This window comes from Schistocerca gregaria, chromosome 5 (assembly GCF_023897955.1).
Source record: "Schistocerca gregaria isolate iqSchGreg1 chromosome 5, iqSchGreg1.2, whole genome shotgun sequence".
Taxonomy (NCBI): Eukaryota; Metazoa; Arthropoda; class Insecta; order Orthoptera; family Acrididae; genus Schistocerca; species Schistocerca gregaria.
The window spans coordinates 34,660,269-34,683,410 of NC_064924.1; the positions used below are offsets into that span (position 1 = coordinate 34,660,269).

At 38.2% G+C, this 23,142-nt stretch overlaps 1 protein-coding gene across 4 annotated transcripts in view; it reads right to left on the reverse strand.

The window, feature by feature from the left end:
* Positions 1-12,454: 12,454 nt before the first annotated feature.
* LOC126273062 (heterogeneous nuclear ribonucleoprotein K-like) overlaps positions 12,455-23,142 on the reverse strand; it is a 61,298-nt gene continuing 50,610 nt past the window's right edge. For 2 of the 4 annotated variants that reach the window (XM_049976466.1, XM_049976465.1), the window contains exons 11-14: positions 22,906-23,012; positions 16,250-16,419; positions 13,419-13,484; positions 12,455-13,287 (exon numbers count right to left, since the gene is read on the reverse strand). In XM_049976466.1, the coding sequence (XP_049832423.1) occupies positions 13,451-13,484; positions 16,250-16,419; positions 22,906-23,012 (311 nt within the window). In that variant the 3' untranslated portion in view covers positions 12,455-13,287; positions 13,419-13,450. Of the gene's footprint in view, positions 13,288-13,418; positions 15,453-16,249; positions 16,420-22,905; positions 23,013-23,142 lie in introns of those variants that run through there. The other 2 variants (XM_049976468.1, XM_049976467.1) reach the window with 1 other exon arrangement.

Sequence of the window (23,142 nt, forward strand, 5' to 3'; positions counted from 1 at the left end):
TTGTACCTATGTTTTCCTTCCCAACTTCTGTGATGGCCCTTTTTAGAGACGTCCATTCCTCTTCAACTGTGTTGCCTACTGCGCTATTCCTTATTGCTGTATCTACAGCGTTAGAGAACTTCAAACGTATCTCGTCATTCCTTAGTACTTCCGTATCCCACTTCTTTGCATATTGATTCTTCCTGACTAATGTCTTGAACTTCAGCCTACTCTTCATCACTACTATACTGTGATCTGAGTCTATATCTGCTCCTGGGTACACCTTACAATCCAGTATCTGATTTCGGAATCTGTCTGACCATGATGTAATCTAATTGAAATCTTCCCGTATCTCCCAGCCTTTTCCAAGTATACCTCCTCCTCTTGTGATTCTTGAACAGGGTATTCGCTGTTACTAGCTGAAACTTGTTACAGAACTCGATTAGTCTCTCTCCTCTTTCATTCCTTGTCCCAAGCCCATATTCTCCTGTAACCTTTTCTTCTACACCTTCCCCACAACTGCATTCCAGTCGCCCATGACTATTAGATTTTCGTCCCCCTTTACATACTGCATTACCCTTTCAATATCCTCATACACTTTCTCTATCTGTTCATCTTCAGCTTGCGACGTCGGCATGTATACCTGAACTATCATTGTCGGTGTTGGTCTGCTGTCGAGTCTGATTAGAACAACCCGGTCACTGAACTGTTCACAGTAACACACCCTCTGCCCTACCTTCCTATTCATAACGAATCCTACACCTGTTATACCATTTTCTGCTGCTGTTGATATTACCTGATACTCATCTGACCAGAAATCCTTGTCTGCCTTCCACTTCACTTCACTGACGCCCTACTATATCTAGATTGAGCCTTTACATTTCCCTTTTCAGATTTTCTAGTATCCCTACCACGTTCAAGCTTCTGACATTCCACGCCCCGACTTGTAGAACGTTACCCTTTCGTTGATTATTGAATCTTTTTATCATGGTAACTTCCCCCTTGGCAGTCCCCTCCCGGAGATCCGAATGGGGGACTATTCCGGATTCTTTTGCCAATGGAGAGATCATCATGACACTTCTTCAACTACAGGCCACATGTCCTGTGGATACATGTTACGTGTCTTTAATGCAGTGGTTTCCATTGCCTTCTGCATCCCCATGTCGTTGATCATTGCTGATTCTTCCGCCTTTAAGGGCAATTTCCCACCCTTAGGACAAGAGAGTGCTCTGAACCTCTATCCGCTCCTCTGCCCTCTTTGACAAGGCCGTTGGCAGCATGAGGCTGACTTCTTATGCCGGAAGTCTTCGGCCGCCAATGCTAACTATTTATCAAAATTTAGGCAGTGGCGGGGATCGAACCCGGGGCCAAAGACGTTTTTCTTTTTTTTAGGTTGGGGGAGGGCGGGGAAGGCAGAGTGATCAGGGGTCGTAACCCGAGGCCTGGTCACAGTGTCCCCCTCGTCTATCAAGGAATCAGGGATGGGAAGCGGAAATCTTTTGTGGGAATCTTTATTTATTTATTTACTGTTTTAATACAAAGTTAATGTGGTTTTACTTTATACCACAACAAAAATAAATGTATCTAGTACCGCATCGTGCTCCGAGTAAGTGCTTTATACAGGATGCACAAGGGTGTGTCGCTACTCTCCATACGCTTCATCATCCAGGTACGTCTTCACGTATATCATGTTATTCCACCGTGAATCAAACTTAGTCTTGTCAGCTCATTCAATGGGTGTCTTCTCCTACCTGTTGATGATCCAGATGCGTGGAGGGTCGCGTAGGGCACTCCCTAAGTAATTAGAAAAATACTGTCTGTATTTTGGGTTCCATACGATCTTGCAATGACGTTCTTGTAGGTAGTTCCAACAGTCGAATACATTTTTAGGTCCATCGTGAAATAAGTAGTGTACCGCATGCGCACGGATCCACGTAACAGCGTTGGTCTTGGCGCGCGGGAAATACTGCTGATCCGGAAATAGTGTAATGTGTTCCCGAGTCACTCGTAGAAAATACGACAATCGCACCAAGTGCCATACGTCTTCTGCCGCGCCACATGTGAGACGGTGTTCGTCCGTGTCTGGTATCCCGCAGTCTACGCAGAGAGGCGATTCCGCCATGTTTATCTTGTGGAGGCATGATCGGGTGATCTGTTTACCATTGACTGTGATATACCATGTGGATGGAATGGTTGTGTCCAGCATAACCGCGTGAATCGTCTTCCACACCACCTTCCAATTAATCTGAGGGCTTTTGGTCTGTAGGACATGATATATATCCCGCGCCGACGCCTGTTTCGTCGGTGCTACTGCGATACGGACATAGCTGTGTTCAGTGTAAAAGTTCCCGAAGTAGTAGAAGGGTGGGGGTACGTCTAGACGTTTTGATTATGAATCAAAGACGCTACCCCTAGACCACGGGTCTTTCGTAGTGAATACGAATACTGGGAAGAGTACCGGTTTCTGGCAATGTTCGATATGTTTCACTAAATGTTTTGGCACTCTGGATCCTACGATTAGGATACAGACACTGATATTCGGCAAAAGCAGCTTTCGCATTACCATCACAGAAGCTCAAAATGTATGGCATTGCAAAGTGTACTGTCCACAGGAGACAACAACAGTAAATAGTGACTGCAGTATCAACAACGTGGTTGTTATGCAAACATACCACTCGCTGCACTGGTCTACCTAAGACTGATCGTGGTCCTGTGAACAAAAGTGTAGCACTCCATACACCGTGGCATGTTTCAGAACTCTGTTGTAGCACCTTAATTATGGGTCTGATCACATCACTGTATTTACATTTTTTTGTTCCAAATGACCTAAGGTCCAGCAACTGGTGGAAAACCTTCGCCCGCACCCTGTATTTCACTTCTGGGTGGGATTCCTGACTATCTGTTCTTGGTAGTTTTGAAAGAGGGTGTTTAGTAAAGTTTCACAGGATGTCCACTAACAAAACTGTAATTTTCCCACATAATTGTGGAAGGTTTAAAATCTCCACCAATGATTACAGTACGACTGAGGAATGTATGTAAATTGAACTGAGGTGTTTAGTTACATTAGAACATGAGTCTGGAGGGCAATAGAAGGATCCAATCATTATTTTTACATCCACACACGATACTGAGTCTTGCACGAACAATCTCGCATGCAGCTTCAGTTTCTAACTCTGTGGATTTGAGTTTCTTGTCTACTGCGACAAATACACCACCTCCACTCAGTGATGGGATGGCGAGGCGAGGCGACTCGAGAATTTCTCGAGCCTCTAGTTCTCAAGCAATTCTCGAGAAGCTCACGAGAAATGGCTCTGCGGCGTGTGCCGCTGCGCGCCAGTTGGCTGCGACAACATACGCCGCTCCGCTGTTGTTTTATGAATTGAATGCCGCCGCTAGACAAACACGCTCGCTGTGCTCGTAAGTAGTATGTCTCAGGTTTCATTCGAGTAAAGTTGTTATACAAATCAATATGGACACTCGAAAACGAACGTCATGGTGCTGGCAATACTTTACGGAGGATGGAGATAACGTTACTTGCAAAATTTGCCGTAAAAATCTCCGTAATGAATCAAAAAATACGTCGATACAGAGGCTCACTCTTCCAATTGTGCGAGGCAGACAAAATATCCAGGTACGTGTGGTACAAAAGGTGGATTCCGTGCAAAAGTTCGGATAGTGTCCGAAGCGGTCCGCCACGCTTAAAAAAAAAAAAAAAAAAAAAAAAAAAAAAAAAAAAATCGTACTCCGATAATCTACTACATACCCCAAAATCAAACCTATGCTATCCTAGCTTTTGCACCATACGATATGTAATTTTATTGGACTAGTTGTCGAGCATAACGTATCCCCTCGCAGGTGCACTAATCTAAATCTTACGTTTCTCTTCATAGAGGGAAGTAAACGGCAACAACAGCTAGATGAAGCACTAGTGGCCATGATAAGACGATTTTCAATCGTCGAGGACACTGGTTTTCGACATTTTGTTTCCCTGTTGGACCCACAGTAATCGACATCAAATCGAAAAAGTTGCGCCTCATGATTGAGGACGATTACCATAAACAGAAAGAGGCTGTAAACTTGGCCGTGGAAGACTCTACTTGTGTTTCTTTAACGACCGATATTTGGATCTCACTCAATAGTGAGGCATATATTGCTGTAACTGGTCATTTCATTAACACTAATTGGTGCCTGAAAGCTTTAGCTCTCGAAACATTCCGTTTCCCGGAAAAGCATACAGCTCTAAATATTAGTGAGGCGTTAGATAACGTGATTTCAAAATGTAACACTGAAAACAAAGTTGTAAGCATCATAACTGACAACGCCAGTAACGTGACGGCGGCCGTACAACTTATTCACAGTGGCAACATAGATATGTAACATGTGCCTTGTTTAACACACACTATCAATTTAGTTGTGAAAAGTTTTTTGAACAGCAACAGTGAGCCCTGCATAATGCGGGAAAAGGCCAGAAAATTTTTTAGCTATTTTAAAACAAGTTGCAATGCTAACGAAAAACTCCATGAGATCCAGGATCTAATGAAAGAACCTATTCATAAATTGATTCAGGAAACCCGATGGAACAGTACGTTTTATATGCTATGTGGAGCAAAAGGAATGCATTGCAGCCTGTTTATCAACTTTGTATTCAGGTGTAGAGAACCTGACGGTGGCGAATGTTTATGTCTACTAGAGCTATTTGAAGTGGTAACAAGTGAAATCTCAGCTGAAAACTACACCTCTCTTTCGAAAGCTATTCCGATAATCAGACTGCTAATCATAACCGTATGCAATGGGAAGACAGCGCAAGAGCTACAGCAACATCTAGGATTAATAGAAACAAAGTACATGCCGTTGCCACAGTTCTCGACCCAAGATTCAAAACGTTACCATTTACGAATCCCATTGATTCAAAACATGCCGTTGCAAGCCTAATTGCAGAGTGCAAAACGTGATAGAGACCGTACGATCTACTCATTCGGCTGCGAGCACCATGTCGTAAAAAACGCCAATAGTTCCTGCTTATGGGCTTCTTTCCATGAAGAGGTTTCCAATAAAAATCGAATGAAAAGCGGTTGTGATAGCATAGACCTGGAGGTACCTACAACGCACGGATATCCTTTACACTACTGGGAAAAAAAATGAAAAGTTGCCCAGGTCTAGCTGTCATGACAAAAAAATATCTTGCAATACCTGCAACTTCTGTTCCCAGTGAAAGAATATTTTCGAAAACAGGACTGCTTATAAACAAAGAAGCAGACTAAAAGGCCAATGGGTTAATAAAATCATATTTCTAAACAAAAATCGACGGCAGTGTAGCAATGCGATGTACAAATGCCTTCTGCTGAACAACTTTTGTTTCCTTTCTTTCTTCAGCAAGTAAACGCATGTACGCAGTTTTTGTACATTAAAAGGCTATAGCACTTCTCTTTTACGTTGATGCATACATGCAGAATGTACAAGGTAATTTATTTTGTAAGAATAAAGCTTCTGTTTTATGCGAATTCTGTGCTTTGTTTTAAACAATTCTATGATTTTTGTCTTATGAGACATATACTAATACTTCAGTAAACATTAATAACGGTAGTACAGTTGATATCAATCATAGAATTTCAAAGTTTTCCGAGCACGTACGTACGACGAGTACGACCGCTGCGGCTCAGTGCTTCGTGTACCGAAGGTTTGCACAATTTCTCAGAGAGCGCAGCACTGTCAACTTCTCGAGCGTACCCGAGAAATTGCCTTCGCGTCGCGCGTTTCTCGAGCGCGATCATAGCCCATCCCTACCTCCACTTCCCTTTTGTGTGTCCTTTCAATATACACTTAAATTTACCCCAGATGTCTCACGTTATCAATTTCAGGTTTCAACCAGTTTTGTTCTGTTGTTATGTGAGCATCACTAGTTTTCATGATTGGTTCGAAATCCGGTACTACAGTTGCAAATGCTTTGGCACTTTACCATAAGGATTTTAGTATTCTCAGCTTTCAGGTTTCCTACTGCTATCATCTGGATTGGTTAGTGTTGCCTAATTTACAACAAAAACCTTGTGTGCACCCCCCCCCCCCCCCCCCCCCTGTCAGCTACATGAGTAGCAGCCTCTGATTTGTAGTGCACGTGACAAAATTTTAAGTTCTTAAGTGTATGGCACAAGCCCAGGAAGCCACATCCTTGCTCGTCACAGAATCTTCACATATGTAATCAGAAGACCATTTGCTAGTCTAGAAAGCTTGTTCCAGCGTAACTGACATGATTCCTTTCTATTTGCATTCTCTATACAACATATACCAAAGTAGTAAAATGAATGCTGTATGATTACAGAATAAAAGTAATGAAGGGACTACTTACTGTGAATCACACAGTCCAAAGGGAAACAGTGAGTAGAAAGTTCACTAAAGCAGGCCAAATGTAGTGACTGTCCAAACAATCCTCAGTTCTTTGAACTCCTGTACAACTATACACAATTAGCTAGTATTTTTGTCTCAATGAATGCAGGTAATTTTTACTGTGAGATGCATTTTAATTCATATAATGTGCTTAGTGTTTTGTTTCATTGTTTTCAAAGGCATTTTTTTTCCTTCTTTGTCAAAGATGCACTTTGCTCATTTGAAGTGCTGTTTGTAGTGGCAATAAAACAAGTTTCTGAGATTGAAATAATGTTTGACATGAACATATCACATAAATCAAATGAAACTAATGTGTGTGTTGGGTTAGCAATCAGTGTTAAGTAGGTACAGAACACCAAGTTTCAACAGGTCACTGAATATGAATTTGGCTGGTAGCATTCTCTTGGCACAGTTTTTCACACCACAATCAGGTGTACTTTGTACACATGTAAGGAATAGGTGTATTTAGGTTACCGAGGTAAACAGTAAGAATAAGATTACAGTTCACTCCTAGTAACTGAACAACAATGAAATACAAGTTTCTACTCGCCCTACAGTGGAGATGCTGAGTCGCAAATTGGCACAACAAATAGATTTGTCACCCCACAATGTTGTTACATTCCATCCTGGATTTTCCACTGTGAGTGATCAAGTAATATGGGCTAAAGCATTGTTTAATCAAACAAATTCACCTTTCAACAATTTTATCACTTTGTTGCCACACACGTTACCTCACAGTAATGATCCTCTCTAAGCATTAAACAGCCCAGTTGCATCAGATGCCAAATCACTTTTCTTATTGCTAATTATCTTGCACATAAATGCCTGATTGTGCCGAAAGCTCTGAATCAAGGTCATTTTCTTGCACCAACAGTTAATTTTCTCAGCTAGCTTACTGTTTCTTTTATATTACTGCTGCTCACTTGGACCTATGACAACAGAGGGTTGGGTTGTTTGGGGGAAGAGACCAAACAGCAAGTTCATCGGATTAGGGAAGTAAGTCGTCTGTGCCATTTCAAAGGAACCATCCCGGCATTTGCCTGGAGGGATTTAGGGAAATCACGGAAAACCTAAAACAGGATGGCCGGACGTGGGATTGAACAGTCATCATCCAGTCCGAGTCCAGTGTGCTAACCACTGCGCCACCTCACTCGGTATATGACAACAGAACGTATTACTTCGTTAGCTGAAGCATATATATGGGCTCCACTGTCAATGGAACAGTATTTGTGAGTTGCACATTTATACATAGAGTCACCCACTCTAGGGTTAATAGCCATACTTGTACCCACAGCCATGTGTTAAAATGAGTTGTACATGAATTTTCCCAAAATGTGGTGCACAACACCACAAGAAAAATGAAGCCACAAGGTATGAGTGAGATGTGCAAGTTGTACACTTAACGAGTTTACTTAGTTCAAGAGTACAACATTGCTTCACAGGCCTTATGAGGCACCTACTAGATGAGAATGACATCTCGCGTTATTAGCCAAGAGATCCTATTTGGCCACTGTCCTTTGATGCCACTTCAGCAATGTGCATATTGATGACAATACCACTCCCAGGTCCCAAGTGGATCAAAGCCTGGTCAGGAATTGAACCTAGGACACCCTGATCTATAAACAACCTAAGCTGTAGACAATTAGAAACTAATTACACTTAAGTTTCAGCTAAATCAGGTGATATTCTTGTGTATAGGATTACAGGGTGTATACAGGGACAAGGAAAAAATTCCCGATATCCCGTTTAAAAAATATGCTTTTTCCCAGGCGAAAATACACTTTTCGTGCTAAGTGACAGTACGTTTTCTGTAGATTTTCCCCTCAGAACTGTAAAACTTATCAATCCTTTGAATGGTTAACGTTTTATACAATCGTGTAGAACTTCCTGGACACTAGGTCAAACAAACCTAATGTGAATAGTTGTGACATGCTCATAGCAAGCAGCTCATTGTTATGAATAATTAGTCTGCACCCTACGGCATTTGACATATTTTGCTATTTGCAGACACTTGTGCGTGCACAGTGTTTTGTTGTAAATTGCACATTTCCTTTGCCACTTAAGTTTCCCCCCCCCTCGTTTATATTGTATTGCTGCAGTATCATTCTCCAGTAGCAGGATACAATAACGTTCTTTGCTAGAAAATCAATTCTGCAGTCAAAAGTACAAAAAATTAACCGAAAGCTAAAACAATGAAAAATTTCCAGAATTCCGAAAAATTCCCGGGTCATATACACCCTGGATTAAACAGCTAACACTCGGGAGACACCCAATCCAATTGCAGATTACCTATTTAACAGCATCTTGCCAGTCTTTTCTTCATCCCTCTTTTCCCTTGAACCCTTCTGCCAGGTGCAGCCAATGGTGCCAAGATTTTGCAGAATACAACGTTTATAAGGGTATGTTCTGTCCAGTTAATATATATTTTTAAAAATTGATTTTCAATGTTTTGTATTATTATTGAATGAATTTAAAGTCAATTTGCTCATTAACAGATACAATCTCTCTCTTGGCAGCTTAAGCCTGTCTGCAAAAACTTAATACCAGTATTTGAGAATTGTGACTTTCATATTTGACATCAAATATTTAACTCCATTTGTAATTTGAATTCTGTAACACATTGTCATATGCACAGTGATAGTGTTACTGCCAGGGCATTATGACAAGACAGCATGTGTTAAAGAATCAGGGGATTACTAGTGACTAATTCAAGGATGCATACACCACCAAATGGAAGGTGTCCAAAATGCACTATTTTTCATGGCCAAGAAAGTTTACACAATACAGACCATGCTTTTCTGACATCCTACTCGTGCCCAGCAAATATTTCTCAAGCACTCACAAAGATCTGGCATGAGTAAGTTCAGCAATGCACACCATTAATACAAATTCCAGTGGTCTTACTTTTACAAGAACTTAGGCTATACACTTCCCTTGTCAAATAGTCAATGTTTCAATAGTTTATCCCCATTTTAGACAAATTTTCTTTGATATTTGTTTTTCAAATTTAGCAAAATTTTCTTTTGCCTTCCAGCAATATTAACAGTACATTCAATAATTACCTCTTACTTCCATCCCTCAACAGTTGGGTCCCTACACTATACCCCTCTCCTAACTAACCATAGTTCACTCCATTTAGTGGCCAAATTTGCAGCCATTCTGTGGATGCTCTTAACAGCTAGCAGCCAATTAGATTCTCCAAGCAGCTACCCATTAGTTGCAGCTAGACTGAGAACATCTCCCCCACATGCTGCAATATTTCGTGACAATGCAGCTTCATTCACAGTTATTCATTCAGATATCCATGTTACTTTCTTGTAGCAGCATAGTTATGAATTTGTCTGTTAATGTTTGTGTGATTTCCAAATGTCAGGCGAAGGGTGGTGGGGGGGGGGGGGGAGTGTTTCAAAAGCAGGTGAGGTGCTTAATGCCTTTTTCAAACATGCATCTGAAAGTGGGACTCCTATTTTTGACATTCTGAAAACAAGAGCAAACTGCAGAGAATAGTAAATGAAAGCTTCAGTTGAAGAATCATAAATTTTGTTCTGTATGGCCTGGGTTACAAATCATTGAACTTATTACAAATCTATGGTTTTGATGTCTATATTTTAACGTATTCTGTGTTTTGAACTGTATATTATTAATGAATAAGTGACATAAAATGTGTTATTTATGCATGAGAGAAATGTCTTCAAAGTTAGAACTTCATCAATGCATTAGGAATTTTAAGACACATTGGCTTCAAGTTTATTGAAAGAAGTGACAGGTGCATCACGAGCCATATCCCTTACAAAGGTGGATGATTCATGAGAAGGCAGTTAAACAGTGTTAACTTGATCAAACAAGTGTGATCATGCCCTAAATACCTGCTGGAAAATGAGTGACTGACTGGCATTTTTGAAGTTCCCATAAGAAAAGGTTCTGGGATAATATTTTGCACACTGCCTATCTAGGTTACTCGTGAGATTAAACTTGTATTTAGGTGTAAGAAAAATAAGTGATAACCATTTAGAAATGAATGTGGTCAGTTTCAAGTAGTTCACTGAACAATTCTTTCCATACCCCATTACCATGCTGGTTATCATTCACCTGTCACAGAGAAAACACCAAGAAGGCAGATATTGTGCTCTGGGCAACAAAAATGACCTGCAGAGAAACTGCAGCTCAGTGTACAAGTCGTGCAAAAGAATGTACAAATTTGACTTTCTTGTAATTGAACGTAGCAACAGTCCTGCACTTACAGACATATCACTGTCGGAATTTAGGCACAGATTCATGACTGTTGCAGGGAGGTGAGAGATACTAAAACACTTGTCCATGAGTAGGTAGGTGAAGACTGATGTAAGCCTCAATCCTAAATTTACGATCAGATGGTTTGGACATTTGACTGATCAGTGGCATTGCATGTATACTTGTGGTTTTAAAATGTTTGCCAACATATCAATTATTGTGCACATACTATATGATAATTGCTTAGCTTTTACTGCTCATGAATTCGTATTGTATAAAGTATGCAGACTATAATCAACATTGCCCAAGTTAAGCTTTGCCTAGCACACTCCAGTTACATGTGGGAATGTGACTGAATAAACCCAAGAACTTAATATTTGCACCAAGAAAACCCATTTTCAAGGCACAAATCTGAAAAATGCCTTCAAACCACAGGGACGGTTACCTGTAGATATTTATGGTTTTCAACATTTAACACAAGATGGTTCATTTCTGGCGTGTTCAGCAGATCATAACTAAAGGAGGGACCCTATTTAACATTTACTGCCCACTAACAGCAAAAATATCACCGACAATTTTTATTAGGCTTTTGCTCTAGTATATACTTCCAGTAAATATTCACATTAAACTAAATTTGAACACACAAATTTTTAAACACACGAGGTAGTAGTGGTTTTCAAGCAAACAGTGCCCAACTTGTGACAGTTCTGTAAGACTAGAGGAAACCAAACCAGCTCCAATACATAAAGTGGCAATTATGAAATAATTTTAACCCAATTATATAGTATTTCTCATGGTAGCTTGTGTTCAGGTGAATTTAAAAGGTTCCAGATTTTCAGCCTGGGTTTTTGTGTGAACTGTATTCTGCAGTAACACTGATGTCTATAGTATGAAGCTTCCCAATTAAACAAGTACCAATCGCTGCAAAATCTAAGAAATATTTTCTGAATTACCCGAAGCAGTTCTTGCAGCAACTTACCAGTTGTACAGAAATCTATGGAAGTGTTGCCTTTGTCAGTTTTATTAACAAATTGAAGTGTTCAGAAAAACTGACATTTTTAATTACTCTTCATATCAAAATGCAAGTGTCAACAGCTTACAATTTACTGCCAAAATGTCAAATAGAAAATTAAATACTTCAATCTCAAAATTGTTATTGAAGTATGTTTTCTCTGTTCAGTAACACACTTTGCATGCCTGTATCAATTTACTTTCAGTGTCTAGTAATTAATAATTTTCATTTAAAAACTGCTTCAATATTTTGTAGCATTTTGATTTGTTAATGTGGAATTTGAATGGATTACTAATTACATTATACAAACCCACAATGCAGTTAGCTATTGATAAAGTTTAACTAGAATTCTTTGTACAGATCTACTCTGAAATATAACTATAATAATTGTTCAATTTTTGAGGACTGCATTATACTGCTTTGGGAAAATTTGCCTGGGCACTGATCAAATCTTTTACATACAAAAAATTTAGAGAAGTTTGTAAGAATCTCTCATGACAATTCTCGCGCGCGCGCACACACACACGCACACACGCCCGTAGTAAAAATAAAAATTTGTGACGATTTTAAAAATATTCCATGTAATTCTAGAAGTATGATTTGTGTGTTCAATTATTGTTTATTGCCTTGAAAATATGAATGACAACTTTTAAGAAGTGATCATAATTGAACTAAAACATTTCTTCAGTGAAAATTGTGAAATAAGCTTTGTAAATTCACATCTACATTCTTGCTTTATTCTTATTAAGCTAAAGAACAAATTGCTCACATATTTTATACTTGCTTTCACTGAAATCACGTCATGTATATGAAAACCATTAATTTTAAATTGAATTTATTGTATTGCAACAGTTTAAGTCACTTTTTTTATTTCCGAGTCCCAATTACACGTACAATTGTGCGTTTTTCAGTTTCCAGTGTCAGCTTAAAGGGTCATACATAAAAAAGCCTACAAACTAAATACATTTGGTTCAATGGAATCATTACATTACAAAAATCTAATAGTTAATACACACTTTACCAATAAATGGGACTTATGAATGCTGTATGGTTTTTATAGTTAAACAGTGATTTGTACTGATATATATATTTATATATAATCCCTGAAACTGAATTCTACTGGCAACATTGTTTAGTACGATCAAATTTCACACATGAAGATGTATAATAGTCACTGTCAACTTATGACTTGCAAATGCAATTACATTTGTATCTTATGCACTATGTAAATAACACTAATTTATGTTTGCAATGATGTGGACACTACAATTTCTAAAGATGGGTAACAGACAAATATGCACTTTGGAATCCTCCATTACTGATTTCTTTTTGTGGGATCAGATGTGCTATGATAAATTCAGTTGTAACTACAATTACTTCTGTCACATATCTTAAGAGTGATGTAATGTAAACTGTATGCAGGTACAAAAGTCGAGGTACCACTCGTTCTCTTCTGCATCATCAGCTCACATATTACTAACTAAAATCTTCATACCACATTTTAAAAAAACTGCATTTGAACTAAAATGCTACACTAAAATAACTATCTTCAAAGTAACAAAGAACCAACACAGTCCAATACACTCCTTTATTTAATCATCACAGATGACTTGTTGACCTGACGAAAGCATCACAGTTTAACCATCAGCCAATAACTTCTTCAAAAATATTCAGAAATTTGGACACTGCAACAGAAGATTCCATTACACAAAATTTGAGAGTTGAATTAGCTAAAATTACTATCCTACTTTACACCAGCATTTATGTAGATGATTAAGCACCATTACACATTAAATTCATATTTGAGTAAACTCACCTTTTCATTTAGTAGTAGATAATATTCGTCATTTAGTAATTTCCTGATCCTGGCCCAGTCTGGCAGCTAAAAAAAGTTTTGTTTAGTTTCATTTATTTGTACAGTCTTGTAAATAATGAGTTCAAAATCGATCTTTTAAATTATGCATGCTGTTGTTGTAAGTAGATTTATAGCATCAGTAGACAAAATGTTAGTTATATACTGCAAATAGCAACATTATTTACCTGGAAGGTCACCTCTGTCAATGCTAACATAATTTAAATGTCACCTTCCAAGCAAATAATGTTAGATTAAAATTGATAAATTGCCAGAACAAACAGTTCAAAATCTGCATTATTGTTGTCCTGATTAGTCTATGAAAGAGTTTCCCCTCCACAAATACATAGCTATTATAAGACCACAAAATTAGCCCACCAACTGAACTGTTATTCTAGAATAAATTTTCCACAGTACCCTCAATTTTCACGAACATGCTGAAACAATTTACTGTATTTAACAACTAAAAAAATTGCAATACAAGTATCACACACAACTGGCATGCAAGTGTCCATGAATTTACCACCATTAATTTCAGATACGTAACAATCTTTTGATACTACTTGACAAGGTATTTTTCAGAGATGTTTACTCGAACACACTTTTAACACCATGCCTGTCTGCTGATTAAATGAAGTACTTTAAAACCTCCCAGTATTTAACTTTGTATGAAACTAGTTCATAGCCTCAGCAGCAATCCATTACATTACACTTTCTAGCACAATTAAAGTATTAGAAGAGGCTATACTGCAATAATTGTCAAAATCTAGGGTAAGTGAAGAGTTAACCAAATGCCTAAACATGCGCGCACACGTGTGTGTGTGTGTGTGTGTGTGTGTGTGTGTGTGTGTGTGTGTGTGTGTGTGTGTGTGTGTGTGTGTGTGTGTGTGCTTTTAGAACACTATCGCCTTTTGATAATCTCAACAGTAGAAACTATGATTGCATCCATGGACACTTAAGGACGATACCAATTAATATTCCTAGAACCAGACAAGTAATACACAAAAAATGTAAATTAGCTGAGTCACCTTCAAGTTCATTACAAGTGCGTCCTCCGTTGACTTAACTGAAGCATGCAGCTACTTTTGTAGGATGATTAGTGATTCCTTGTTACTCATGTAAAGAACAACAAAATCACTAGTCTTCCACACAACAATAGCCAGTGTTAGTTGGTTGCATTGATAATCACTCCTCTTCCAAATGTAGATGCCACACAAAAGCAATATTCCCAGAAGACATTCACCCAAACTTTGAATTATTCACCCACACTAATAGAGGAAAGCATTACAGGCAAAATGTTAGGTGATAATTAGTTCTACAACTTTCAGAGAGATTCAGTATTTTACTATATACAGGGTCAAATGATTTGAAACTCAACTCCCAGGCTATTAAGAATGAAATAATTTTAGAAGCTGTGTATTAAGGTTGTTAGTAAATATATTTAATGAGCAAGCATAGTTACAGACCAAGTAAACACAAACATCAGAAAATCATTGAACTGTATTTAATATTTTAAATGGACTTACAACTTTACACTTAATGACAAAAACAAACTTTTACAATTTCTTATACAAAAAACTGAATTCTTAGTCCTTTAAATACTGTTACCATGAGTGCAGCACTGGCTAGTGAAATGTTTAAACTGACACTTCAATGCATCAGAAATAGGTTCTAATTAAGAAATTGCACCATCACAGAGGTCTGATTCCACATGAACAAAAAATACATACACCCAAAAAATAAACCCAGCAGTTCCAATTGTGTACATTAGTACTTGTCACATAAACTACAATATTGAAGTTAAGCATCATGAAAGTAAAATTCATTTCAAACACAAGGTAATTGACCAAACACTGCTGATGAGCTGATTCACAGAACACAAGCTTTATGCTCAGTAAGCTGGTGACAAGCTGGGCTGTAGATTGCAAACTCACTCGAAGCTGAGTACAGAATGCAGCACTAAATGTTGTTTAATTGTTCCTTTACCAACCAAGAGCCCTAAAACAGCACCATAAGCAAGTTTAAGTAAAATTGCTTAAGAACAGACAGTGATAATATGCAGCAATTCTCCCAATGCCATATGTGGACTATAGATTTATTACCTTAGACCATTCATGAGTAATTACTGTAAGTAAATTTTTGGGTCATCATTTCCTTCAAAGCCTATAGGTACTTTATCATTACATTAAAACATTAACTGCACAGTAACAACCATTTTTAAAAGATTTTGAACAGTAACACTTCACAATAGCCACAATTGGGAAGTGAACTCCAGAACTTTTAGAGAATGAAAATTATGAAAACTGTTTGTATGGCCATGTGAAAATCTAAGGGATCACTAACAGGTCACAGCTGACTCACCTCTATTCACTGTTACACACAAAATGGTTATTGCCCAGATAAAAGGTACAAAATAAGGCCTGTGTTGTATACCAAACTCTTTAAGTTTTGAAACCCTACTCAGTATCTTGAAAATTTGTGCATGGGGACCAAAATGGCAGTAACTGCAGTGGCTGTCTAGTTTTTAGTATTCTGTCCAGTCTTATAAACACATACATATTGAAACCTAGTGTAACTTTACCATTTTCACATATTCGAATGATACTGAAACATTTCTTATGCTTGATTTAAGACAGCAGGTAAGTTATCTTTAACTTAAACAAGTAATTTTTATTAATCATTCCCCAAGTAACAAACATGACCACAAAATGAGTTATACCCATTGCATGCATTCCCCGTGCAAATTAAAAAATTTTTTAGACATGCTGATTAATGAAACAAAGCAAGTAACTCACCTCTGTTGCAGAAGATACTGAGCCATCTGTATTTGGTTAGGTGTACCAGTTATAGTGATAATTCTGTCATTTGATCCTGCAAGTGGCTCATCAATGGTTATTCCAGCTCCTGAGTCAGATCGTATCTTACGAATTCTGGCACCACCTTTCCCTATAATTGCACCTGCCAACTGCAAAGAAGAATGTGCAGATAGTGAGAACAATGCTGCATTCTAAGTTCCTTTAAACATTTTAAGTAACCATGAGTAAAAGCTTTTCCAAATAGGTTGACACCATTTAAGCACACAATCTACCTTCCTAGTTTTTAAAGATTTACACAGAACTTTTGTTCTTTTCCTACTCAACTAAGATGCACCTGATTTGCAGCCATACATGTACTCTGTTGTGATGTTTGAGAAGCAATGAAACATCCAGCTTAAATTGTCTGTCTGAAACAGACCAGCCAGTAATTTTTTAAACACTTTGTACATGAAGTTAATATTAACACACAAACGTTACATAAAATATAACCAATAAAATTAGCACACTATTTACTTTTTCTGCATATGTGAATCAAAATCCTCCCCCAATATATGAAATAAGCAACAAACTTTCAAAGAAGTGAGTTTCTTAAGTGCATAATTTCTGGCTTCCTACCACAAGCTGCAGAGTGAACTATACCTAAAAGGTCTGAAATACAAAGTTTCAGGAAATTGGAGCACCAAGAAATTTCAGCACAGTTCACACATACCTCTGCTCTTCTAGCTCTGCCTTCTATTAGTTGAAGCATACATTTCTCTGCTTTGAATAATGCTCTTAATCAACATTGGTGGCTAGAGACCAATGCAAAACCTGCTTGTTCCTGCATCAGGACACTTTAAAAATGAAACTTATGATTTCTATTCCCAAATTATTGAAGCAATCATCCAGGTTGTGTGTACAACTAAGGAGACATCCTGATAAAAGCTTCTACTCAAAATGAAAAAGGTTTGGTGACTTATCACTACTTATTTGAAGTTGCTCTAATTATAACCTTGTTAAACCTACACCACAACACTATTGAGCAAAGTACATGATGTGGATTAATCAACAAAAAGTTAATACCACTCATCTCCATACAGTGAAACTAGCAACAAAATGTGAAACAACAGCCTAATGGTGGCTTCCAATCAATTTCTTGCCATTTTCTTAAGCTACCACACCTTTGCTCCCATTTATTGCAGTCAATTTTAACTATTTCTAGGGCCTTTTAAACAAATATTACATAAATAAACTTAGCCGTGTTTTGCAATACATTCTTACATTATTTCATCCGTATATTTCAATGGATTCACTTCTGAAAAAATACACACTATGTCAAAGCTGGCAGCGTGTTGCTCCACCTCAAAACAATCAAATCTAAGTGCTCAAGGACTAAGTAGTTTGCAATGTAAAATTAAATGGCACTTCAAACACAATAGAAGTGAACATCTTCATATTGACTAAAAACCTTTAACCGTCTAATATGGCTGATTTGGTAAACCTAAAAATCAGCTGTTAATTACTATAACTACGAAGTCAATTTGCGTTGTCCTAACTCCATTGAATTATTGTGAGTACACCCCTTTCATAGTCAATTTCCACAAATTTCATTATGCTTTATACCACTTTCGTATTTCTGGCTTTATATTTGCGAATACAACATACAGAGTAATGGAATTTATTTAGAAGAATATTTTACAAACTGACTCCTTGTAAAATTGCAAGGAAAGCACCTCTTGTGGTACTTGTTTCCCCACCACAGGCTCAACCAAAAACTTCAGTCGCCCAGTCACCATACTTCCAGAACATTTAACTGGCCAATTAGTTAGTTACAGCCACATCCTGCATGCAAGTAAAAAGATACCAACAGCCTGCAACACTCCATCCATAAGCAGCAACACCAGGCAGTATGTGTCAGTATCCTGCGTGTGAGGGACAAACTTCTGCTACAGGATTGCTACTGAAGTCAACCAGCTGCTTCTATAAAATGGCACCTATCACAGCATGTGCTCACACTAAAAGAAGCAATTTGCACACCACATACAAAGGGAAGGATCTTCCTGGAGAATTTTATAATTTATATCATTAACACCACCAGACAAATGCTTCAAATACACAAGGACAGGCAGATATGTTGAACTCTACAGTTTATATAATCATGAATTTTCAATAGCTCTTGAGTGAACAAGAATCACTAATGTAAATAGGTAAAAATGAATGGCTACTGCCAAGACAGGTATTTTACTGTTATTTCATTGTTGGGAATATTCAGCCATCTATGTTAATGGCAAATGTTTCACTTAATCTAAATAGTATTCATAAATGAAAAACACATTTTCAAAAACTAAGGTCAAATGTTTTCAGCAAGATCGTTTGCCTCAAACTTTGCAACAAAATAGTGTCGAGAAACATCTTATGCACCTCATTTGCATTAGATGATTTCAAGCATAATTCAAAGAAATGTCTAATGTTTCTATAATCTATTTCCTTTAAACAAATTATGTCACAGAATAGGACATCTGGTTCAAATGGCTCAGAGTACTATGGGACTTCTGAGGTCATCACAGTCCCTAGAACTGAACTACTTAAACCTAAAGAACCTAAGGGCATCACACACATTCATGCCCGAGGCAGAATTCGAACCTGCGACCACAGCAGTCATCCGGTTCCAGACTGTAGGGCCTAGAATAGGACATCTTTCAGTTTAATAAGTTTCATTCAGAAAGCATGTCTTATTGACACCTGATTTGTCTTCCTAACACAGGGCTTAACAACTGGCCAGTTTTGAGCGTGAGTACTCATCTGCTCAAGCACATGCTCACGAGCAGGTGCAAGGTCTCCGAGTAGGGAGGGGAAATGTGCACGCACGTTTCCATAGGGCCGCAGTGTGCCTATTGAATTTGCGTCAATTCTAACATTTAAAGTACTACGATCACCTCTAACAGTCACTTCGCTGGTTAAGAATCATGTCAAGTCGCCGTTGTTGCAATCCCAACAATGCTTTCGCAGTTCAACCCCCATTGGGAGGAATTTTATCTGTTTACAGAAAAAGATGGCAGCGTAAAATGTTTAGTATGTCACAAAACGCTGAATTCTTTTAGGAAATTTAATTTGCAGCAACATTATATGCTGTACCACACAAAAGACTACAAAAGTGGAAAATGTGATGGACCAGATCGTGCACAGAAAGTCAATCTGAAAAGGAAGCTATCCGAGGACGATCTAGACGATGAAAAACGAACTGAGGCAGCCCTCAGAGTGAGTTACAAAATTGCTTTGCTTTTAGCAAAATCCCTGCGCCCCTTCACTGATGGCGATTTATTACAAGAATGTTTGGTAGTTGCAGCAGAGCATGTGTCCATCTCAAGTTTAAGCGTTTCGGATTGTGCCATTATCTAACATGACCATTATGCGTCGCTTACAGGACATGACCATTATGTGTCGCTTACAGGACATAGACGATGTGCAGAGCCAGCTTGGAAATATCTGAAGATTTTATAGCTTATTCTCTAGCTCTGGACGAAAGTGTTTATATCACTGGAACAGCACAGCTTGCCATATTGATTACAGGTGTTAATAGAGATCTTCAGGTGAGGGAGGAGCTCCTCGATGTTGTAGCCATGAAGAACACTACAACTAGAGGTGATATCTTACGTAGTGTTGAAGAAAGTGTTGAAAATATGGGATTGTCGTGGAATTCTTTAGTTTCAGTGTCAGGAAGGGGGGGTGGAGAAATCAGGTTTAGTTGCACTGTTGCAGGAGAAAATGCAAAAATTGACCATGCCGAATGAAATACGGAGTGTTGACTGTGTGATCCACCAGGAAAACTTGTGTGCAAAGAGTATCATCTAAAAAATGTGATTAGTGTTGTTCATACAACCAATTACGTAAGGAAGCATGGGCTACAACACAGCAATTTAGAAGCTTTCTCAAGGATGTAGAAAGCCAGTATGGTAGCCTGCCTTATTACAGCGAGGTCCGCTGGCTTAGTTGTGGCGAATTATTAAATCGCTTTTTTGCCTATTAGATGAGATAAATATGTTCATGGGAATAAATAACATATGTTCCTGAATTGAAAGAGCCTTCATGGAAATGTAATCTCACGTTCTTAGCAGATTTAACTAGTTATCTGAATGCTTTGAACATTTCACTAAAAGGTAAAGATCTGCTAATTACTCATTTCATAGATCTAATACGAGCTTTTAAAATGAAATTGACACTTTGGGTGAGTCAGCTGGAAACAGGACATCTAGCCCATTTTCCTATATTATCATCCGTGCAAGATGTTCACAAAGACTGAACGTTATTCACATAGTTTAGTTGCCCTTAAGGAAGAATTTGATCAATGCTTTCAAAGATCTGACAGCACTAGACAGTGATATTGATCTGTTCTCTCCAAATTCAGCAAATATTGAAGAGATTTGTCCTGAACTGCAACTAGAAATTATTAACCTGCAGCACGACAAGAGAATACAGAGAAATTTCAGAACAAGAAAAACATTTTCAAATTCTACAGACACTTCCTCCAGGATAAATTTCCTCGTTTGATATTGTAGCCGCCAGTTTTGTGCGATGTTCAGTTCCAAGTATGTTTGTGAACAACTGTTCTCTGCAATGAACGCATTGTCCGATCGAAATTTAAACTGCACACTGCACCTACAATGCCCAAGAACAATTACTCCGAACATAGTAAAGAGCAAAAAGTACAAGGTAACCGAGAATCGCACACCTTTTATTGTGTAACAGTTCACAAATTAATACAAATGTAGAGGCACACACTAAGCTAATAAAATTGTGGGGCACATGTACATTCTCCTTTATTTGTTTCATTTGTCGCAGTAATAATTCTTGAGTGATATCCCTGCAGCTGGCTGCAGATTTGCATTCACTGGTGGCAGCTGTTGTACGCTCCATGTGACTCTCCCCACTCTCTGCTCTGGTCCGGTCTGGTCTGGTCTGGTAGTGGGAGTAGAGTTTAAGAACTTTCAGCATTGCAGCACGTCAGCAATCTTAATTATCTAAGTAAATTATGGAATTTTCGCAATCGAGGCGGATTATCCATAATTTATTTGGGAGTAGAGTGCTCGCGCCTTGCTGCACACAACTTGCTCCGCGAGCACGTGAAGCAATGTCCTAGCACCTTCTGTTCTTGAAATGTCCTAAATTTCGTACTCAATTTGAAGGAAGCCTTTTGGCACTTAAATATCGCTGTACCAATATTCTGAGAAGGAAAGTTACCACTCACCATATAGTGCAGATACTGAGTACATTAATGTACTTTTGTACACAAAATAGCTAGGCCTGAAAGATATGAAGCAGTAGCTATTCATGAAATAGCTTAATTTTCTCTCAAATCGTAGAAGTTTCATAAATTAGCCAAATCATCTTAAAGTTGTGTTTTTTCCAGAGCTAGACCTGACAGTCACTGACACCCCATTTGCTCATTTCTCAGACTATGAAAATTCGGACAATAATTATGTAATTTACAAGGATTATAATTTTTGCTCTGCTCAAACCTTGCACAAAACATTGAGCTTTAATTATATTTCCATTGTGTGCTGTCATTTGAGAAAAGGAGTAGCATGGACGATAAATAGTTTGGACAAGAAGAGAATAGAAGCTTTGAAAATGTTGTGCTACACAAGAATGCTGAAGATTAGATGGGTAGACCACATAACTAATGAGGAGGTGTTGAATAGAATTGGGGAGAAGAGGAGCTTGTGGCACAACTTGACACAAAGGGACCAGTTGGTAGGACATGTTGTGAGGTGTCAAGGGAGCACAAATTTAGCATTGGAGGGCAGCATGGACGGTAAAAATCTTGGAGGAAGACCAAGAGATGAATACACTAAGCAGATTCAGAAGTATGTCGGTTGCAGTAAGTACTGGGAGATGAAGCTTGCACAGGATAGCATGGAGAGCTGCATCAAACCAGTCTCAGGACTGAAGACGACGACGACGACAATCACCATTTATGAAATACATATTAATTTTACAACCATGATACGTGACGCAGAGGGGAGGATATGAGCACACCATGCATGACAGGTCCATCATTATGATCCAAAATGTGGATAACTGAGGTATTTTGTTCATAACATTTTTTGTATATTTTGGCTATACTTCATACACAGGTATGTACAATCTAGAACCAACTATAAGCAATAACTCTGATCTTTCAAAATTTTCGTGCTGTCATTCATTGGATTCGTGGAGAACATTGACTGTGCCAAACACAGAAATCCCATTGTTCATTGGGTGAAGATATCAAGCTGTAGGAAATTTCTTCACCAAATTTTCTTAAAATCTGATAAGTATTTCATAGCAGCCAGCAGATCCAACTGAGCACTTTGCCAAGACGACACTCCGCTGTCATTCTCACTGTCGCACATACTGCAGCAACTAGATTCAATGTCTGAATTCAAATGTCTCAAGTTGTAACAGAATAAAAGCATGCAGCCTAACTATACCAGTAATTTACACCTTGTCACCAATAACTATATCCATGAATAACAAACATTTTTTTCTTTCTTTGCAGTGCCATGATATACTGCAGTGAGCCCAATCACTGCAATCTTGTTAAATATTTAAGCTATACAATTAGTTTCTGACACTAAATATTTTCAAACCTAAATCATTTACATTCCAACACTCACTTCTTTTGGAATGGTCACTTGAGTTGAGCTTTTAGCTCCTCCAGCCATGAGATTTCCACCTCCACCAAGCCCAAGAGCATTACTGTTCATCATTCCATTTGCTGCACCTAAAAATTACATCAAAGCATTAATGAAATATTCATGACATATATGGCACTAAAAATTTCACTGCATAAACTAGTTACCTTTAGACAAATGTTTACACTTACGTCAAGCATTTAATTCTTACATAATGCT